Below are 18,399 nucleotides of genomic sequence, written 5' to 3'. Positions count from 1 at the left end.
TTCTACTATTTAATCTTTTTAACGTTTAATAACACGATAGTAATGCATTATGTATTAAGCTGTAAATTAACCAGTAAAGCTTCTTTGACGATGAAAAATATTTGAACACAATCATTTTCTTTGCAGTTATATAGACATGAATCACAATGACACAATCTATTGTTGTTCAAGGTAAAATAATTTAACAAGTTTGAAACTCACTAAAAAAAAAAGAACAAGGAAACAAAACCAGAAGGCATACAAGTTACAACACCAACATAAACCCCTTATCGGGTAACACGAATGACCGAAATTATAACACTGTTATTATCAAAATATCACTTATAATATCGGAAATAACACTTGTAATGACTGAATACCACTTGTAATGACCGAATAACACTTGTAATGACCGAATAACACTTGAAATTTTAATATTATCACATATTGGTGACTTTTGAACATTGATTAATATGACTCATGAGGCAGGCATTACCTGTGAATGGGAACGAAGTTTGTTTAAATTATTTTTTTTGTATTTTAAATATTTGTTAAAAAAAAGATACGGAAATACCGTAACGTTTCCGATTTTGGTTCTGTTGTTAGGGATTTTACTAATGACGTGTAATGTGACGTTATTTAAGTTATGACGTCATGTTCAATGTAAACTAAGAAACGCAATGCATCAGGTAGGCCTAACGTTTATTCATACCAAAGACAAAGAATGATTAAAAATGAAATATTGGTATTGTGTTCCTTGAGTTCCTATATTTTACTAGACTAATCAAAGTCACGACAACAAGACCGGAAGAAGGAAGTAGATTTCTGCGTTCTGCGCAGATCCGGAAATTAAAAAACACGACATAAAATATTTGAACAATTTTGAGTTCATTAGTACAATGAAAAAATCGGGAAAACTTTCCCTGATTTTTTTTTTTTTTTTCTATTAATTTTTCTACTGTTATTGGGGACTTCGTCCCCATATAACTTTAAAATGATTTACAAAAAGCAGATAACTTCATAAAGATAATTTAAAATTTAGTGTGTACATCGAGCATGGCGGCCATTGTGATTTCTGTGGTCGCCATATTCGATGTACACACTAAATTTTTAAAAGTTTTTTATGAACTTATCTGCTTTCTGTAAATCATTTATAAGTTAAAAAAATATATCGATAATACATTATTAATTAATAATCAATGTTTAAAAGTCACCAATATGTGCTAATATTGAAATTCCAAGTTTTATTCGGTCATACACTTTCAAGTTATTGTCTGAAAACAACAAAAATACTTGTTTTTTTTGCCCATTTTTGGACTTTTATTGCTTAACTGTTGGTAGCACAACCCCCAAAATCAATCCCAACTTTCCTTTTTGTGGTATTGAACCTTTCGGTAAAATTTCAAAGAGATCCATTCACTTCAAATGAAATAAAGTTATTGTCTGGAAACCAAATATGCAACGCAAAAAAAAATTGTTTGCATTTGTATAAAACCCCTGTTTGAATGGAATAAAACAAAAACATCAAGATATTAAAGTTCAATTTTGTGCCAGAAGGAGGAGTGGTGTTTGTTATGTTTAATACTCCTTTTTTTTTGGTTACTCATTAACATGATTAAACATTGCTGGCTTTCATTAGCTTTATAGAGCATGTAGAGAGAAATAATAATAAGTATTTTAGTATGATCTACATGTACATCAATATTTTCTATTTTTACAGTTGGACAATGTGGAAATCAGATTGGTTGTAGATTCTGGGATCTTGCATTAAGAGAGCATGCAGCTGTCAACAAGGTCTCATATTTTTTTTTTTAACTTCATGCGTAGTATCTTAATTGAATGGCAGATCAAAGTTAATTCAGATATATTAAAGCACAAACTCAACTATACTAAGTTACAAACTATTTTGGCAAACAGGATGTTATGGTCAATGGATACATATGATAAATGTATCTTATTTTAATTCATTTGATAGTTCTGCATATGAAATTTCTATTTTGTTGAACACTTAAATTGGAGGTTTAATGTTCATCTATCATGTTTGCATTATATAAATAATAAATATTTTGTATTTTTTGCAATGAGACGAAATGACATAGAAGGGTGCATATATCATGTCTATAGTTTACCATACAGTATTAAACAATAATCAAAACCCATACCACATATGCATATAGCTAGATAAAGGGAAAAAAAAGCACAGAAATGATCAATGTAAAAATAATTAAGAATTAAAGGTGGTACCTAACACTACAGGGAGATAACTCTGTAAAATATGCTAAACGTTTTAATTACATTGTGTTGTAAAAGGAATATCAAGCTTCTCAATGATCAAAATTGGTGTTTCTCAAACTGCTATATAACCAGTGTAATTTTTCTGACAAAACAGTTGGTTCAAAATTTTTGAAATTTTTATATTTTTTTCAAAATTAAAGGTCAAGGTATATACTTTGACAAAATTTTATGAAAATTAAACGAGCCAAATTAATTTTAGTGAAAGTGTTGGGTACCACCTTAAGGCTTAAACATGGTAAAAGCCTGATTTATTTATAACTTAACAATATTAAAAAAAAAAAAGATTTTGATTTACAGCAACGACCAACAACAAACTAATGAAATCCATGGAAAAGAGTACCCCAAGTCACAAATAAACATGAAGCCCTTGTATTTTATTACAAAATGTACAATGATTTTGTTTGTTTTTTTGTAGAGTGGTAATTATGATGAATCATTAAGCAGCTTTTTCAGAAATGTTGATTCCCGATATGATGATCCAGCCAACATACCAATGGGTAGTGGTAAAGGAAAGATTAAAGCACTCAAAGCTAGAGTTTGTATAGCATATTCATTTTGGGGGGTTAACTTGAGTTGTGTCCCATTTTGTTAGAATTGTTGTTCTTGGACAGCTACCTTCATTCACCTTTAGACACAAATTGCATTTCTGATATAAATGTTAAAATAAATGTAAAAGAAAACTTTAAAAATGCACCTCATTTATCATGTTTTTACCTTAAGATTAAAATATTGAGTAAATATATATAAAAGGTACTGTCCAAAAATTCTATATGCTATTTTGGAAAATGTACAATATATTTTTAATTAGAGGAGATTTTATGTACCAAAACTATGTAGAATATGAACCAAAAATTATGGGTTACTCAGTACAACAGCAATCTCACTACTTTTCCTTATAACAATAAAAAAATTTGATTGCTAATGAGCCAGCTTTCCACTAAACTAAGTGAACAACTTAGTATTATCAAAACTGTTCTGAAAATGCTCTGAAATGGCAAATGTAAATCTATATCATGTATATACAAACGAGACTAATAGCCTGATATCTATACAGAACAATAATCAACATAAAAAATATGATACACAGAAGCAAACAACAACAACTGCCTTACAGATTCCCGACTTTGGACAGGCACATACCGAATGTGGTTGGGTTTTGTCTTAAAATTATTACTTACCGGTACATAGGAAATCTGAGAAGACCAATCAATATATTTTCAATAATGCATTTTTAAAATCACATTTACAATGTATCTGTATACAAAACCATAAAAAATTGAGAATGGAAATGGGGAATGTGTCAAAGGGACAATGACTAGACCAAGGAGCAGACAACAAATAAAGGCCACCAATGAGTCTTCATTGCAGCAAGAAACTCCCGCAACCTATTTATAAAAGTTACAGAAAGAATTCACATCGACACAGACTGCTACATGTGATATGTCAAAACTGCAAAAATTATGATCATACATTATGACATTGGAATACATTATTTTGACTTTTACTAATTGGTTTGTTTGATCTGATAGATGATGTTTTCAGTGATATGATAAATGTGATAAAAGATGTATAAATTTACTATTCCATTTGTCTGTTGCAGGCTGTTTTGGTTGATATGGAAGAGGGGGTTGTCAGTGAAATGATGAAGGGGCCATTAAGAGAAGTGTTTGACTTTCAGCAGTTGATAACTGATGTGTCTGGTTGTGGAAATAATTGGTAAAATAATTTATTGGTCTTCTATTGAATATTTTTTAAACCCTTTGCTATGTAGTATGTTGTACTGTGCATTCATTTATTTTCAAGGGAACCAATTTTTCATGGAATGAGGACAACTTTTGTGGATAAGTGATTTTGTGGTTTTGCTGAAGTCTGCATAGATGTTGGAGACAGTATGAGTATTTTGACCATATGTATCTGGACTGTATGCATACTTTATCAAAATACTCAAATGGTCGAACCATGATATGCATATTGTCAGACTGAACGAGTACATGTATAAGGTCCGGACTGTACGCGTACGGCCCAAATACTTGTATGGTCTGGAACATAGACATACAGTAGACTCTCGTTATGTCGAAGTCAGCCGGACCAGAGAAATATTTCGAGATACACGTAGTTCGACTCAAACGAACAACGGAAGTTAGACAATCTAAGGGACACAACTCTTGCTTAGCTTGGTAAAGCTAAAATAAATCCGGGTGAATATGGCAAGGGGATCGATATTCTAGTATCAGATCGATGTATTTGTATGTCACAGTCTTTTATTGTTATGATGACATTATTTTTATTTATTCAATTCTTTCAATTAAAAAAAAATCCTATGGCTTTTTCAAAAGAGTAATTTCCAATTGATAGTTTCTGTATTCAGGTCGGTTATAGCTGACAAAAATTGTTTATTCTCGATTACAAGAGATTTAAGAAAATTCTATTCATTATGTTTAATTCAGTCTTTCTTTTCAAAAGAAAATATAACAAGATTAAAGACGCCGTTTGAGTAGTTTTTAGGTGATCATCAATGGAAGCCATAATCCTCACTTTATACACACCCAAGCTCATTAGCGTAAATCACAAATTAATTGTTTTGTAAACATTTTAAATACTTTTTCATGAACATTAACAATGTATCACTAATTATTTGTCAAAATTCTATAAAAGATAATCTTAGGTAAACACTCATGAAAATAGCATGTCATAAATCAATACAGTGGTCAGTGACCGGAAATTTAATTACACGTGTATTGTCAGATTAACTATTCAATCCATTTCAATCCCGGAGGTCATGTTTTGACATATGTGTATTAGTTCGAGATAAAAAATTGATTTTGAATGCTTTTGTTAACCTTGGGACCGTAAATTTAGTTCGACTCAACCGAAATTTCGACTAATCAGGAGTCGAATGCATACTTTTGTATGGAATAAAGTTCGGGACCACGTGAAAACTTCGACTCATCCGAAATTTCGAGTCAACCGAGTTCGAGACAACCAGAGTTAACTGTATATAGAAAATTTGTAACTCATTGAACATTTAATTTTATGGTTCATTTAAACCCACGAAATCCAAGAAAATTGGCATCCAACAAAATGATGAAATAATACATGAATTCTTTGTATCTGGATAAATTATGGTCACTAGCTAATAGTTAACTTTTGGCTAATCAGTGTAGTGTTGTGTAGTTAAATCTCCCCAATAGAACCTGATCTGAGCTAACATGAAAATATCTTTAATTGTAATTGGCATTACGGAAGATGTCAAATTCATTTATAATATATTAAGTTTAAACAATGGATAGGTATTATAAATATTTACATGCTTTTATTTATAGAAAAATTCTCTATATCAAATAATATTGTATAGTTAAAACAATTGAAGTATTCATCCTGGCACGTTTATGCAGTAATTATTTTATTTCATCTGTTCAAATTTTCACATCTTACAACAATAGAATTAAAATTAGAAATAATGTAATTTAATAAAAAATTCAACAAAACATATAACCAAACCAAGAGAGATAATCCATTTTTAAAACAATATCTAAAATTTAAAAAAACAAATACATATTTTTTGATGTTTCGAAATGTTATCATGGTTATTGCTATACCATAATCATGATAATATTCATTATAAAGTTAGGAAAGTTGACAATTACAAATCACTTTAATTCTGTGATATATTTAATTGCTTTTGTTTATGTCAGGCAGTGCTTCAAAAATATGGGAGATAACTTTGAATTTAGAGGTTTTAATTTATTTTAATTTTAATTTTATTTAGGGCTGTTGGACATAAGATATATGGTACACAATATATGTTTATTTATATTTTGGGCTGTAGGACATAAGATGTATGGTACACAGTATATTTTTATTTAAGGCTGTTGGACATAAGATGTATGGAGCACATTATATTTTTATTTAGGGCTGTTGGACATAAGATGTATGGTACACAGTATATTTTTATTTAGGGCTGTTGGACATAAGATGTATGGAACACATTATATTTTTATTTAGGGCTGTTGGACATAAGATGTATGGTACACAGTATATTTTTATTTAGGGCTGTTGGACATAAGATGTATGGTACACAGTATAGAGAACAGTTATCTGATGTTATAAGGAGAGCTGCTGAGTTCTGTGACTGTCTACAGTGTTTCTTTATACTACATTCCATGGGCGGAGGTAACATATTTAATTTAATACTACAATTTACAACACACAAGGTGATTTGATTCAAATCATTACCGTAAATTTTCCTCCTTAATGATATAGTGAAAAGTGAGGTTAAACACAAATCAATTAATTTGACGGTGATTCTTTCTGAACTTTATTTTCCTTACGTGAATGCCTGAATGGTCTCCTGTTAACCTCAAGGGCGGGAGGTTGCTGGTTCCAACCCTGGTCAGGTCAAACCAAAAACTTAAAAATTGGTATTTACATCTTCTGACATCAGACTCAGACTTCTCTTGAACTGAATTTTAATGTGCGTATTGTTATGCGTTTACTTTTCTACATTGGTTAGAGGTATAGGGGGAGGGTTGAGATCTCACAAACATGTTTAACCCCACCGCATTTTTGCGCCTGTCCCAAGTCAGGAGCCTCTGGCCTTTGTTAGTGTTGTATTATTTTAATTTTAGTTTCTTGTGTACAATTTGGAAATTAGTATGGTGTTCATTATCACTGGACTAGTATATATTTGTTTAGGGGCCAGCTGAAGGACGCCTCCGGGTGCAGGAATTTCTCGCTTCATTGAAGACCTGTTGGTGACCCTCTGCTGTTGTTTTTTATTTGGTCGGGTTGTTGTCTCTTTGACACATTCCCCATTTCCATTCTCAATTTTATTTGCTTCCTCTCCACTAAGCATGCAGCATTAAGCAGTAAGAGCAAAGACTGGTTAGTTTGGGTTTAGTCAGAATAATGCGTAGAAAAATTGTAACACATCTTCCTGTAGACTATTACCTTGTGAACTAGCAAGAGAAACAAGGGCTAGTGTGATGGTATCATACAAAGCAAGGCTAATATTCCTATTGCATTCTGGTAGCATGTTCTTGTTATGTTGATTTTATTTGGCAGTGGATGTTAAATAGCCATCCATTATTTTCAACAACTCTATGTGTTAAGGAACATAGTTTATCATGTTTAGTCTCCTGCAATCACCCTCTTTCACAGTGAATCACATAACACCAGCAATAGTAATGCTTGGCTGAATTTATTTGGGTGTACTTTTAGAAATTCATTTTTGGATTGTCTCCCTTTTTTCGCAAAAAATATTGACTTATAGTTTTCAGTGTCTTTTTTTAAGTTTTTACCTTGCTGTACAGTTTATTTTATTTTTGGTAATATTTTAAGACATTTATTTTTCATAGCAGAAAACATAAGAATTATGTAATGTTTAATTCCTTATCATTGATGCTTGACACTGAAGGGGACAGACCACCACATGTTTACACACTGTGTATCTGTATCCATTCAATGAAACTTCTCATTTATTTAAACATTTGTTTTTAATGATTTAGTCTGGGAAATTGTTTACTAGGTAGACTTTCAGATACAAAATCAGAATGTTTTGGACAATGTTAAAAGGACTAGACAATATTTCTGAATATGTTATAATTTATGACATTTTATTCAAATTGTTTTGGCAGAAATCTCAATTAATACATTTTAAATAATTCTTGATTGCAATAAGAATGTTCTATTTAGTTTGCTTAATAAAACAGACATTTTCTGATATACAGTCTATTAAATACCTGTCTTAATACTTCAAACAGAGAAAACAAAAGCTGTGTCCAGACTTTTTTTATTTGCTTTCTCTTTTTGGGATATTTATTTAAATAATGTTATCGGTAGATGAAAATTTTTTTTGTTTGGCATAAACTATTATTATTGTGCAATTTTTGCTAATTCAAGAAATTGGTACCAACAAACAACAGTGAAAGTGGATCAACTGTTATTTTTCTTTATCGTAATATTTTATCACTGGTACAAAAATTGCAGTTGTTGCAGGGAAGCCTTAATATTTACTTATTTATTAATGTAAAATTGGTGTATCCTCAAAACCTTTGTAGTTGTTATTGGTTAATGAAAATGAATGGATGGTCATAATTTCATTATAACTCACTAGTTGATTCTTTTAAAATGAAGAACACCAATAAAAGTACTGTTCCTTTGACATGCAATTGCACAATGTTCATCAGCCAAGTATTGTCTTTTCTCTCTCTCCTATATCTAATAATAATGTAGGCTTGCAATCATCTTCTGGGATGTAAATGTGGTTTCACTGTTAAAAACAAAAGTTGAAACATCTAAAATTGTCAACTGATCGAAGGCATGTGGGTCATGAGATACTACTTGTTTTAAGGACAATGATATGAATCCACTTACATAATATTGTTAGATTATCATGTATAATTTCTGTGATATCAATACTTGTTCATGAAATATATTTATAAATAAATGGGGAATGTGTCCTATGACACATATGATCCCCCCAATTGCTAACATATAAAGTTAGAAAGGGACATAACTGAAGAACAGTAAAAGTGATGCTACCCTAAAATGTACGAGATCTGAGTTTTGTGGTACATTGTAATAAGTATTGTGTGTAGGTTTCCTAACATTTGGTTGAAGCCAACTTAAGTTAGAGAACTAAAACTTAATTAATAGAGTTTTTGTTCATTTATAAAGGGGCATAACTTTAGAATGGTTAAATTGAGGACACCAAAATTCAAACTTGATCTGTTTAATGGTAACAAGCATTGTGTATAAGTTTCATAACATTTGGTTGAGACAAACATAAATTAGAGAATGGAAACTAAAAATTCAGCAATTTGCCAATAATAAAGGGGCATAAATCTTGGTTAAAATTACCCAATAAAAATTCAAACTTGATCTGTGTTTTGTGGTAATTTGCATTGTGTATCTGTTTCATAACATTTGGTTGAGGTAAACTACAGTAAGAGAAGGGAAACCAATTTTGGGATAAACATACAAACAGATAAAGGTAAGACTTCTGTGTCTTCATGCCCCCTCCGCTACAGGGCATAAACACTTTGTGTTTTACTTGTACTCATCTGATGATTCAAACGTTTTCCAACATGTCCAACTGATTTACAGTGTGTTCTCATGGATATGTTGTGATGTTACACTTCCTGATTTACCATTATGTTTACAGGTAGGGTTGTGCACCCACAACATTTTTTTCAATGCTTACCCAAAGTCATGAGCCTGTAACTCAATTGTTTTCCATATTTTTTTTAGCCTAAATGCAGCAGTTGGTTATGCCATTTTTAATAATTTCACTTTTTGTCATGCTTGGGTCGTTTAATGCTATATATATACTTATTATAGTGAATACATTCATTGTTGAAGGCTTTACAGTGTTAAAAGTTGTCTAACCTCAACCTTTGGACTCTAGTGGGTAGCTGCATCATTGACAATCATACCACATATCTTTATTATAATATTGAACCTGTCCTTTGCATTATGAAAATCAGTTCAGTCTATAAACAAGAATGATATAAACAGTTAAAACCAAATCCACTAACACATATCAAATTATGAGGTAGAAGAGTGACCTATGGTTGTTAACATCCTCGACTAGAGCAAGTCCAAGGTGGATAGTTGTCTCATTGTCTTTTCTTGCTGTCTGCCATATTGGGTCTGTATTGATGACTATCTGGTGAGGGTTTTGCTTATATTGTTGAAATCTTATGATGGTATATACTTGATTACATGCACTCCATATGAACTCAGATTGAAAGTTGTCTCATTGCCATGGGCGATCATACCACATCTCCTTTTGCTGGAGTAAACTCGGTATATGTCAATGAAACAGCTTTCCAATGATACAAAACTCTAAGATTGTTTAGAGCATAGTGCCATCTGCATTCAGGTGTATAAACAGTTCTTGGCATTTTAAAAATTGGGGGTTCCCAAACCAGGAGAAAGGGGAGGGTGTGTTCTTATCATATGTCCTAATTTAAATGTATAAATTGTCGAAAAAAAGGGGGTTCCAACACCTAGAAACCTCACCCTTTTGATCAACCAATTCCTCAATCCATTTAATATTTTGACCATCTTGGGTTTCTGGTGTGCATGATACTGTAGATTGGATTCATGGCTGTGTCTGGTCAAGGACTTGTAAATTATTCACACTATACAGGTTAAATATTTCTCAGTCATTTCCTGTGTTTGAATTTGTTTGTTAGCTTTTTGGTCATGAATGTTTGTCTCTAATATTTAATTAACTGTGCATTTGTATTCAGATATCGCAGATCAAATTTATTCGTTCATTGTTTAATCATACGTTTTTTGATTGAGTTAAGTCTGCCAATTGATATTTTATCGTATGTTTTTCTTTGTTGTGATGTTATGCTATTGTTTCAGAAAAAGGGAGAAGGTTTGGATCCATTAAAACGTTTAATCCCGCTGCAAATGTTTGCACCTGTCCTAAGTCAGGAATCTGATGTAGAGTAGTTGTCGTTTGTTTATGTAATATATACGTGTTTCTCGTTTCTCGTTTTGTTTATATAGATTAGACCGTTGGTTTTCCCGTTTGAATGGTTTTACACTAGTAATTTTGGGGCCCTTTATAGCTTGTTGTTCGGTGTGAGCCAAGGCTCTGTGTTGAAGGCCGTACTTTAACCTATAATGGTTTACTTTTTAAATTGTTATTTGTATGGAGAGTTGTCTCATTGGCACTCACACCACATCTTCCTATATCGATAGACATATATGTTTACCACATTCTTGTTCTGATATGCATGTAGTATTTACCATTGGAATTACACACTATCTATTGATCTGTCTTCATATTTTGTATGAAATGATGACAATTGTCATGATACAAATGTACTATATCGCAGATCAAATTTATTCAGTCATAGTGTGTTAATTTACGTTTTTTTATTGAGTTTTTCGATGTTGTGATGTATGTCATGCTATTGTTTCAGAAAAAGGGAGAAGGTTTGGTACCATTAAAACGTTTAATCCCGCTGCAAATGTTTGTACCTGTCCTAAGTCAGGAATCTGATAAACAGTAGTTGTCGTTTGTTGATGTAATCTATACGTGTTTCTCGTTTTTTATATAGATTAGACAGTTGGTTTTCCCGTTTGAATGGTTTTACACTAGTAATTTTGGGGCCCTTTATAGCTTGTTGTTCGATGTGAGCCAAGGCTCTGTGTTGAAGGCTGTACATTGACCTATAATGGTTTACTTTTATAAATTGTTATTTGGATGGAGAGTTGTCTCATTGGCACTTACACCAAATCTTCCTATATATATTCATTCATATTTTTTATGTCAGGGCCTTTTATTGCTAATAATACGGTATGGGTTTTTCTCATTGTTGAAGGCCTTATGGTTGCCTGTTATTGTTTGCATCTACTTAATTTGAACTTTGGTGCATATTTGTCACATTAGCACTGACATACCCCATCTACTTATTTTTATAGCGAAATTTCTAGTGAACTAAATATTAAAATATCACCTATTAGAAGTCTTCCTGCAAGATTGATTTACACTGGTGTAGGTGTTTTCAAAACCTAATGACAAAAAATTCAACCTCAAAATCCAGTAAGAGAATTGAAATAAAAAATTCAGCAATTTTCCATTTGGAAAGGGGCATGTTCATTCATTTTTTTATATAAAAAAGGCTGCTAGTTTTCTCGTTTGAATTGTTTTACATTGTCATTTCGGGGCCTTTTATAGCTGACTATGCGGTATGAGCTTTGCTCATGTTGAAGGCCGTATGGTGACCTATAGTTGTTAATTTCTGTGTAATTTTGGTCTCTTGTAGACGGTTGGCAATCATATCACATCTTCTTTTTAATATGACTCAAGAATGATAAAAGTGATCGATGCCAGCAAAATTCTTTGATCTGTGTTTTGTGGTAATAATCATTGTATATAAGTTTCATAATATTTGGTTAAGGTAAAGTAAAGTTAGAGAACGGAAACCAATTTCGGGTCATAAGGACTGACAAGGGTTAAACTTTATGCCCCCTCTGTTATGGCAGGGGCATAAAAAATAAAAGACATCTAGATTGTATTTAATTTTAATCAAGAGAAAAACTTAAACCTGCACTGAAAACCATATACACTGTATATGAAGGCACTTTTTACAAATACAATAAACAGTTTTTAAGAAAAAAGGTTAGAAAATATATCACATTGTATTTCCATGCCAAGGCACCAAAATTTAGGAAAAATTGTACATAATATCACAGATATATTGTTTAAGTTCATGCAGAAATGCACAATAGAAATAAATATGATAAATGCCACAAAAGGAATGCCTAGCTACTTCATTATCAAATGAACATAATATGCACTGATTTAAACCTTTTAGCATCTGTTTAGTGTCCACAAACATGCCAAAAGTAAAATTAATTATTATAGAACAAGCCATTTATACAACTGAACATGTCAATGTGCATTTAAAAATTAAAAAAAAAATGCCTGTATTTTTAAAACTTCAAAGAGTACAGTCATTGATAGTGTCCTGTTATAAAAATGTATTCATTGATATATTAAATATTCATGGCTTATGGTAAAGAAATATTTTTGAAATTGATGGTGTGGAAAAAACTTTACTTTCAACATTTCTTAATCAACTGTCTTTAACTTTATTTTAATTTCTGCTTTTAAAATCAAACTCAGATAATTCAGAAAAACACCTTTTAACATTGTTTAACAATTAATATGTTATGTTATAAAAAAGGTTGTACGCTAGCTAAAATGTTTATCGTGTATATCACAATGTATATAGGCAGGTGTCATACAATGACAGTCTTACAGAAAAAACATATCTACTAGTAAAAAAATATTACACAAACATCATGAACATGACACATGTATCATATATGCATGTGTGCATGAAATTCACATACATGTACTTTGGCTTCTTGCTCAATGTTGTAATAAAAAAAATATCCAACCTGGGATTTAGTCCTTAGTTATAAGTAAAAAATAAACATACATCTAACATGTCTAATGTGTAAACTGTCAAAAAAATTGTTGCATATATCATTGTATATCTTGTAGCTTTTCATCAGCTTTCATGGCTTTATAAGGAAAATGTAAATCATGTTCTGACATATAAAATCAATGATACTCTTTTTTTTTAGATGACAATGAAAAAATAAATAAACATTCATGACAAATAAGCATGATATGTGATACATGTACATTATCAATGGCACAGTAACAATTATCATGTCAAATTAAATACTGTTAATGCACATCTATCGTCATTGTATAAGTTACAGTACTTACATGTACTTACACTTGTGTATTTATGACAATCTGACATAAAATATTTAAAATTCAACCAATAAAAGCTCTTTGGAAATGATATTTTGAACAAATAACATAAATAAACCTCAACTCAAGTGACTGTGTATAAGACATGAAATATATATAAACAATACTTATCTTCATCATGTTTATGTACTGTACATGTAATGAAGAGTTAACTCTCTGTTTGTCTTTAGTTAGTATAAATTATAATCAGTGCATAGTAATCTAATATACCATGTATACATCTTGTACACTGTAAAATATATTTCAATCATGGCATGGAGAATCAACATAATTCATGCTTCTGAAATAAAATATAAACAATTGCAAATAATTAAATAATCATGATAATGGACAGTTAGAGCTCAGACATAAATAAGTCTGAATTTGTTTTTGACTCATAGAGGTCTAAATTTGTAAGTTTTAGGATTTGTCTCCCTTATAATTAATGCAAGACAAAATACGACTAAAATAAGTCAAATACTGTTAAGCAAGAAATAATTGACCAGAATCAAAAAGTTGCAAATGTTGACTCCTACAACATGTACAAGTCGATAAGTTATCAAAATTGGTTAACTTCAAGACCCACGCATATTTATAAAAAGGTCATGCATCTAAATCAAATAATGACAACATTGAAAGACGATGCTTTGTCTTCTATAGAAAAATATGAATGAGAGTCTAAAAAATCGGAGATAATGTTAATTATCCTTACAAAACAACCACCTGGAACCACACTAAATGAGGTAAAACATCTGTGTTTAGTAAGGATGTTCAATTAAATAATTAAATATAGATAGCTCAAGTCCTTGTGAACTCTCAGACAGGTTTTTGCTGTCATACATGTAGGTGGTGTACTTTGGCCACCAAGTAAAATTAAGTTTTTTCATCAACATAAATAGACCTAAACAAGTCTGTCATTTTCTGACTTAAATAAGTCTAAAATTGAAAACACATTTTATAATCATGATAATAAATACATGTTTTGACTTCTTTAAGTCAAAAACAAAAATGGACTTGTTTATGTCTGAGCTCTGACTGATGGAATGGGGGAGATTTTAAATAGTACATAGGCATGACAGGTACATGTTCATACATTTTCTTATATAATAAAATACAATGCTATATATGTTGAACAAAATACATATATACATGTAATACAAGTATACTTTCATTTGTAATATTATGCATGTAATTGTTTTTATATTAATTTATTAATACTATTTAATTTAATACACTTTAATCATTATAATATCCAATTCATTAAAGTTAAAGATTGTCAGTTGTCAAAATACAAAAATTGTACATCATATACATCCATCAAATATTATCAAGGATATCTTTTTAATTTAATACATTTATTTCTGATTCATTTAAATTGAAGATTGTCAGTTGTCAGAATACATCTTTTAGCCATTCCATCTAAAAACTCTCACTTCAGCGAACTGTTCACCGACAAGTAAAACAGCAATGTCCCCTTTATGAGTCACTGCTACATTTAAAGGCTTTGCTTCATTTCCTATTGCGTCTGTATCTTCAATAAGGCACTTGATATGTCTTCCCTTTTTGTCAAAAATTTCTACTCTGAAATTTCCTGCATCAGCCACTATAATGTTATTGTGACTATCTGTTGCAACTCCCATGGGACAGGAGAGTTGACCATGACCTTCACCTGTGATGCCGAACTTATGTTTAAATTCACCCGTACTGTCAAACACCTGAATACAGTTATTTCCACAATCAGAAACGATAATGTGGTTTTTCTGATTGATGGTAATAAAGTTTGCAGAAAGAAATCTTTTCTCTCCAGAACCTTTACTTCCAAATTTAGTTGAAAATTTTCTCTTGTCAGTGAAAATCATTATTGTGTGACTTTCTAAGTCAGAAATAACTATTTGATGACTACTATTTATAGCTATACCACTAGGTTTAGCAAATTTATAAAATTCACCAATGTCTTCTAAAAGTTTCCCGTCCATATTATAAACTCTCATAATTGATGAACCAGCATTTGCAACAGCTACAAGAATATTTCCATCTCGCATAAAAGTGAGCCCACTTATCTTGCAATTCATACAAGTGATTCGGCTTAATAATATTCCGGTATTCGAAAAAACAAGTATTCTTGAGCCACTTCTATCAGATATTGCGTATTGGCCAGTTTGACTAATGGCTAAATCGTATGGCTTATGAAAGTCTATCAAGGTACCTCCAAACTGTCCAAACTTCAGTATCATTTTATCTCCTTCAACAAACACATAGTCTTTTTTCTCACTGTCAGAACGTTGAAGTGCTGGGTATAAATATGAATCACCACTTGCCCCACTTTGGTCTGTAAATTGACTGTTATTAGGTTCAGAATTTGGGTTTATTGTTCTAGGAGGGGCCGGACGTGCCGGGGTCGAAAGAGCATCCAACAAACTTTTGATATGAAAGTTATCGGGGAAAGATTCAACACCACCCGCGGGAATCTGTATGATTTGCTTACATTCAGGGCATGGAAAATTGCCAACTTTGTCAAAATTTCTGCCGAATATATATCCCCTGATGCAATTTTCACAGAAAGTATGCAAGCATGATAGCGCTTTCGGGTGATCATAGTTTCCTAAGCAGATGGCACACGTTAAATGGTCGTCTTTTATCTTTGAACGTAAAGTTTTCTGTGGAACAGTTTGTCCCTGAATGAAAGATGCCATGTTGTTTGTTTTTAGAAATGAGCTTCAACTTCCGCCGTTAGTTTAACCTCCATATAAGAGGAAGTCTTGTTGTTAATGAATACTAAGCGATGTTTTTACAAATTTGACACTTCCTTTAATAATTTGAACAATGAAAATCCCCATATATAATTTCATGTTGACTAATAAGCCATAGAAATAGACTATAAATATAAGTAACATTTAGGGAGGTAAATAGATTTTTTACCGTTACAATATGACTAAAACCCAACATGTTATGACTATGAAGATATAGCTGAAGACCAAAGCTGAAAAACAAACGACACGTACCTAGTTGTGAATTTATGTCATGTCATGGATTTGAGTTGTCTAAATAATTATTATGTCTTGGAAGATAATTAATTTTTGTTTCTGTTAAACTTATTTTGTAGTGATACCTGTAAAAAGTCATATATATTTTTTCATTTATCATATATTTAGCCCATTTGTATAAGGGAAAAAGGGGGTGTGGAGTGAGGGTCCAGTGTAAGGTTGTATACGATAAGTTAATTAATAATTGTTTGCTTTTTTGCCTTAAATAAGGATCTGGAGGTTTTTTTTATTTTGGGGAAATAGTGCAATTTTGAATGTAAAAAAATAAAAGCAATATATAGAAAAATAAAGAATAGAGATTAGTGAATGCATAGATATATATTAAAGCTTAAGAATAGAGGAAGAAGTGCAAAGTTTTTATAGAATATCAGGTGTAAAACTTCATGATAAGCCAATGGTGCGAAGCTACCATCTGAGGGATTATGACTGAACGCCTCTAAGTCAGAATCTCGCCCAAAAATTTAACGATACTTTATGCATCTCGGCCTTGGGAGGCAACGATAGACGGGCGACGGACCTACCTAGGCGTCCCCGGTGGTAAAGCCACAGATGGTTTTCTTAATAAGGTATACAAAATTTTTTAGAAGTTATATTATGTTGGTGAATTCTGGAACGTATAGCTATGCATTTGTAATGTTCCAAGGTGGATTGAAAACTTTTCTACAAACCATATTGCATGCATGTGCACTTTTAAATTGGTAAAATATATTTAAGCGATTTTGTTCCATCCTCAAAAATAACATGCTAAACAGTATATTAATTATCAATTATCTTTATAAAGAATGACACTTTTAATTTATGTTGCATTTAATTATTAAGGAATCAGATGTTTTCATTAAATTTATATTGTTTCAGGTACTGGATCTGGTGTTGGTACATTCATATTGAATTTGTTGGAAGAAGACTATCCTGATGTATATAGGTAAATAGTGACTTGGATGTAGAGTTGTCTCTTTGGCACTAGTACTTATACAACATCTTCCTATATCTAAGGACTATAAGATGAACTAAGAATTTTATATATTTGTTTTTTGTTTGTGTGGATTGCTGTTTTATTTATTTATCTGTCTCGGTTGGCTGAAGTTGTTTCTGATCAGTGACTTATTCAACCAATGTTTTTTCCAAATACTCATTAAAGACTCATTAAATGTCTTTTGGATTTTTTATGCACCATTTATGGTAGTTTTTGATGAAGTTAAAGTCCCATCAACTTGAAACTTAGTACACATGTTCTCTATGATATGATCTTTCTAATTTTAATGCCAAATTAGAGTTTTAACCCCAATTTCAAGGTTCACTTACTCACCGTGTATTATCAGTACACCGGATATAGGTACTAACCAAGCGGGCATGATCGATTTTGACCTTACAAGGTAAAGAACATCTTTGTTTTGCTTTATCAATATTCAATGTACATTTCTCAACATTTGAAATTCCTGCTCCCAAATAATTCTTGCATCGATTTTTTCCTATTCATAAAACAATTTTGATATTCAAATAAGAACAATTAACTTGTTCATGCGCAAATAGTTGTGAAAGTCAACAGACACTTTCAATTTCGATACAGTAGTTGAGACATTTGCATGTTTTATCTGAAAGAAACCTAATACAGGGCAACAGTAATGGTTACCCATCATAAACCTACTTGTGATTACTCATTCCTTGAAACTGTTTTGATAATAAACGAGTATGAAAATAAAGTTTTTGTGTACGGTGTACATCAACTTAACTATACACCGTACATAAGGATTTATGTGGTCAGCTAAACACCGTACACAACGCTTC

At 31.4% G+C, this 18,399-nt stretch overlaps 2 protein-coding genes across 2 annotated transcripts in view; one reads left to right on the top strand and one right to left on the bottom strand.

The window, feature by feature from the left end:
* Nucleotides 1–44: 44 nt before the first annotated feature.
* LOC143054610 (tubulin epsilon chain-like) overlaps nt 45–18,399 on the top strand; it is a 34,946-nt gene continuing 16,591 nt past the window's right edge. The window contains exons 1-6 of the mRNA XM_076227623.1: nt 45–171; nt 1,700–1,773; nt 2,690–2,809; nt 3,875–3,990; nt 6,326–6,447; nt 17,470–17,536. Of these exons, the coding sequence (XP_076083738.1) occupies nt 147–171; nt 1,700–1,773; nt 2,690–2,809; nt 3,875–3,990; nt 6,326–6,447; nt 17,470–17,536 (524 nt within the window). The 5' untranslated portion in view covers nt 45–146. The remainder of the gene's footprint in view (nt 172–1,699; nt 1,774–2,689; nt 2,810–3,874; nt 3,991–6,325; nt 6,448–17,469; nt 17,537–18,399) is intronic.
* Nucleotides 13,552–16,295, bottom strand: LOC143054611 (uncharacterized). The gene has a single exon (XM_076227624.1). The coding sequence runs from the start codon at nt 16,261–16,263 to the stop codon at nt 14,977–14,979; it is 1,287 nt and encodes a 428-aa protein (XP_076083739.1). The 5' UTR covers nt 16,264–16,295; the 3' UTR covers nt 13,552–14,976.

Source organism: Mytilus galloprovincialis, chromosome 12 (assembly GCF_965363235.1).
Source record: "Mytilus galloprovincialis chromosome 12, xbMytGall1.hap1.1, whole genome shotgun sequence".
Classification (NCBI taxonomy): Eukaryota; Metazoa; Mollusca; class Bivalvia; order Mytilida; family Mytilidae; genus Mytilus; species Mytilus galloprovincialis.
Note: the sequence above shows the minus strand (reverse complement) of the source record. Positions and strands in the feature narration are given on the sequence as shown.

What these genes read in the sequence shown, in the direction of transcription:
- LOC143054611 (XM_076227624.1), bottom strand. Translation starts at nt 16,263, where the DNA reads ATGGCATCTTTCATTCAGGGACAAACTGTTCCACAGAAAACTTTACGT.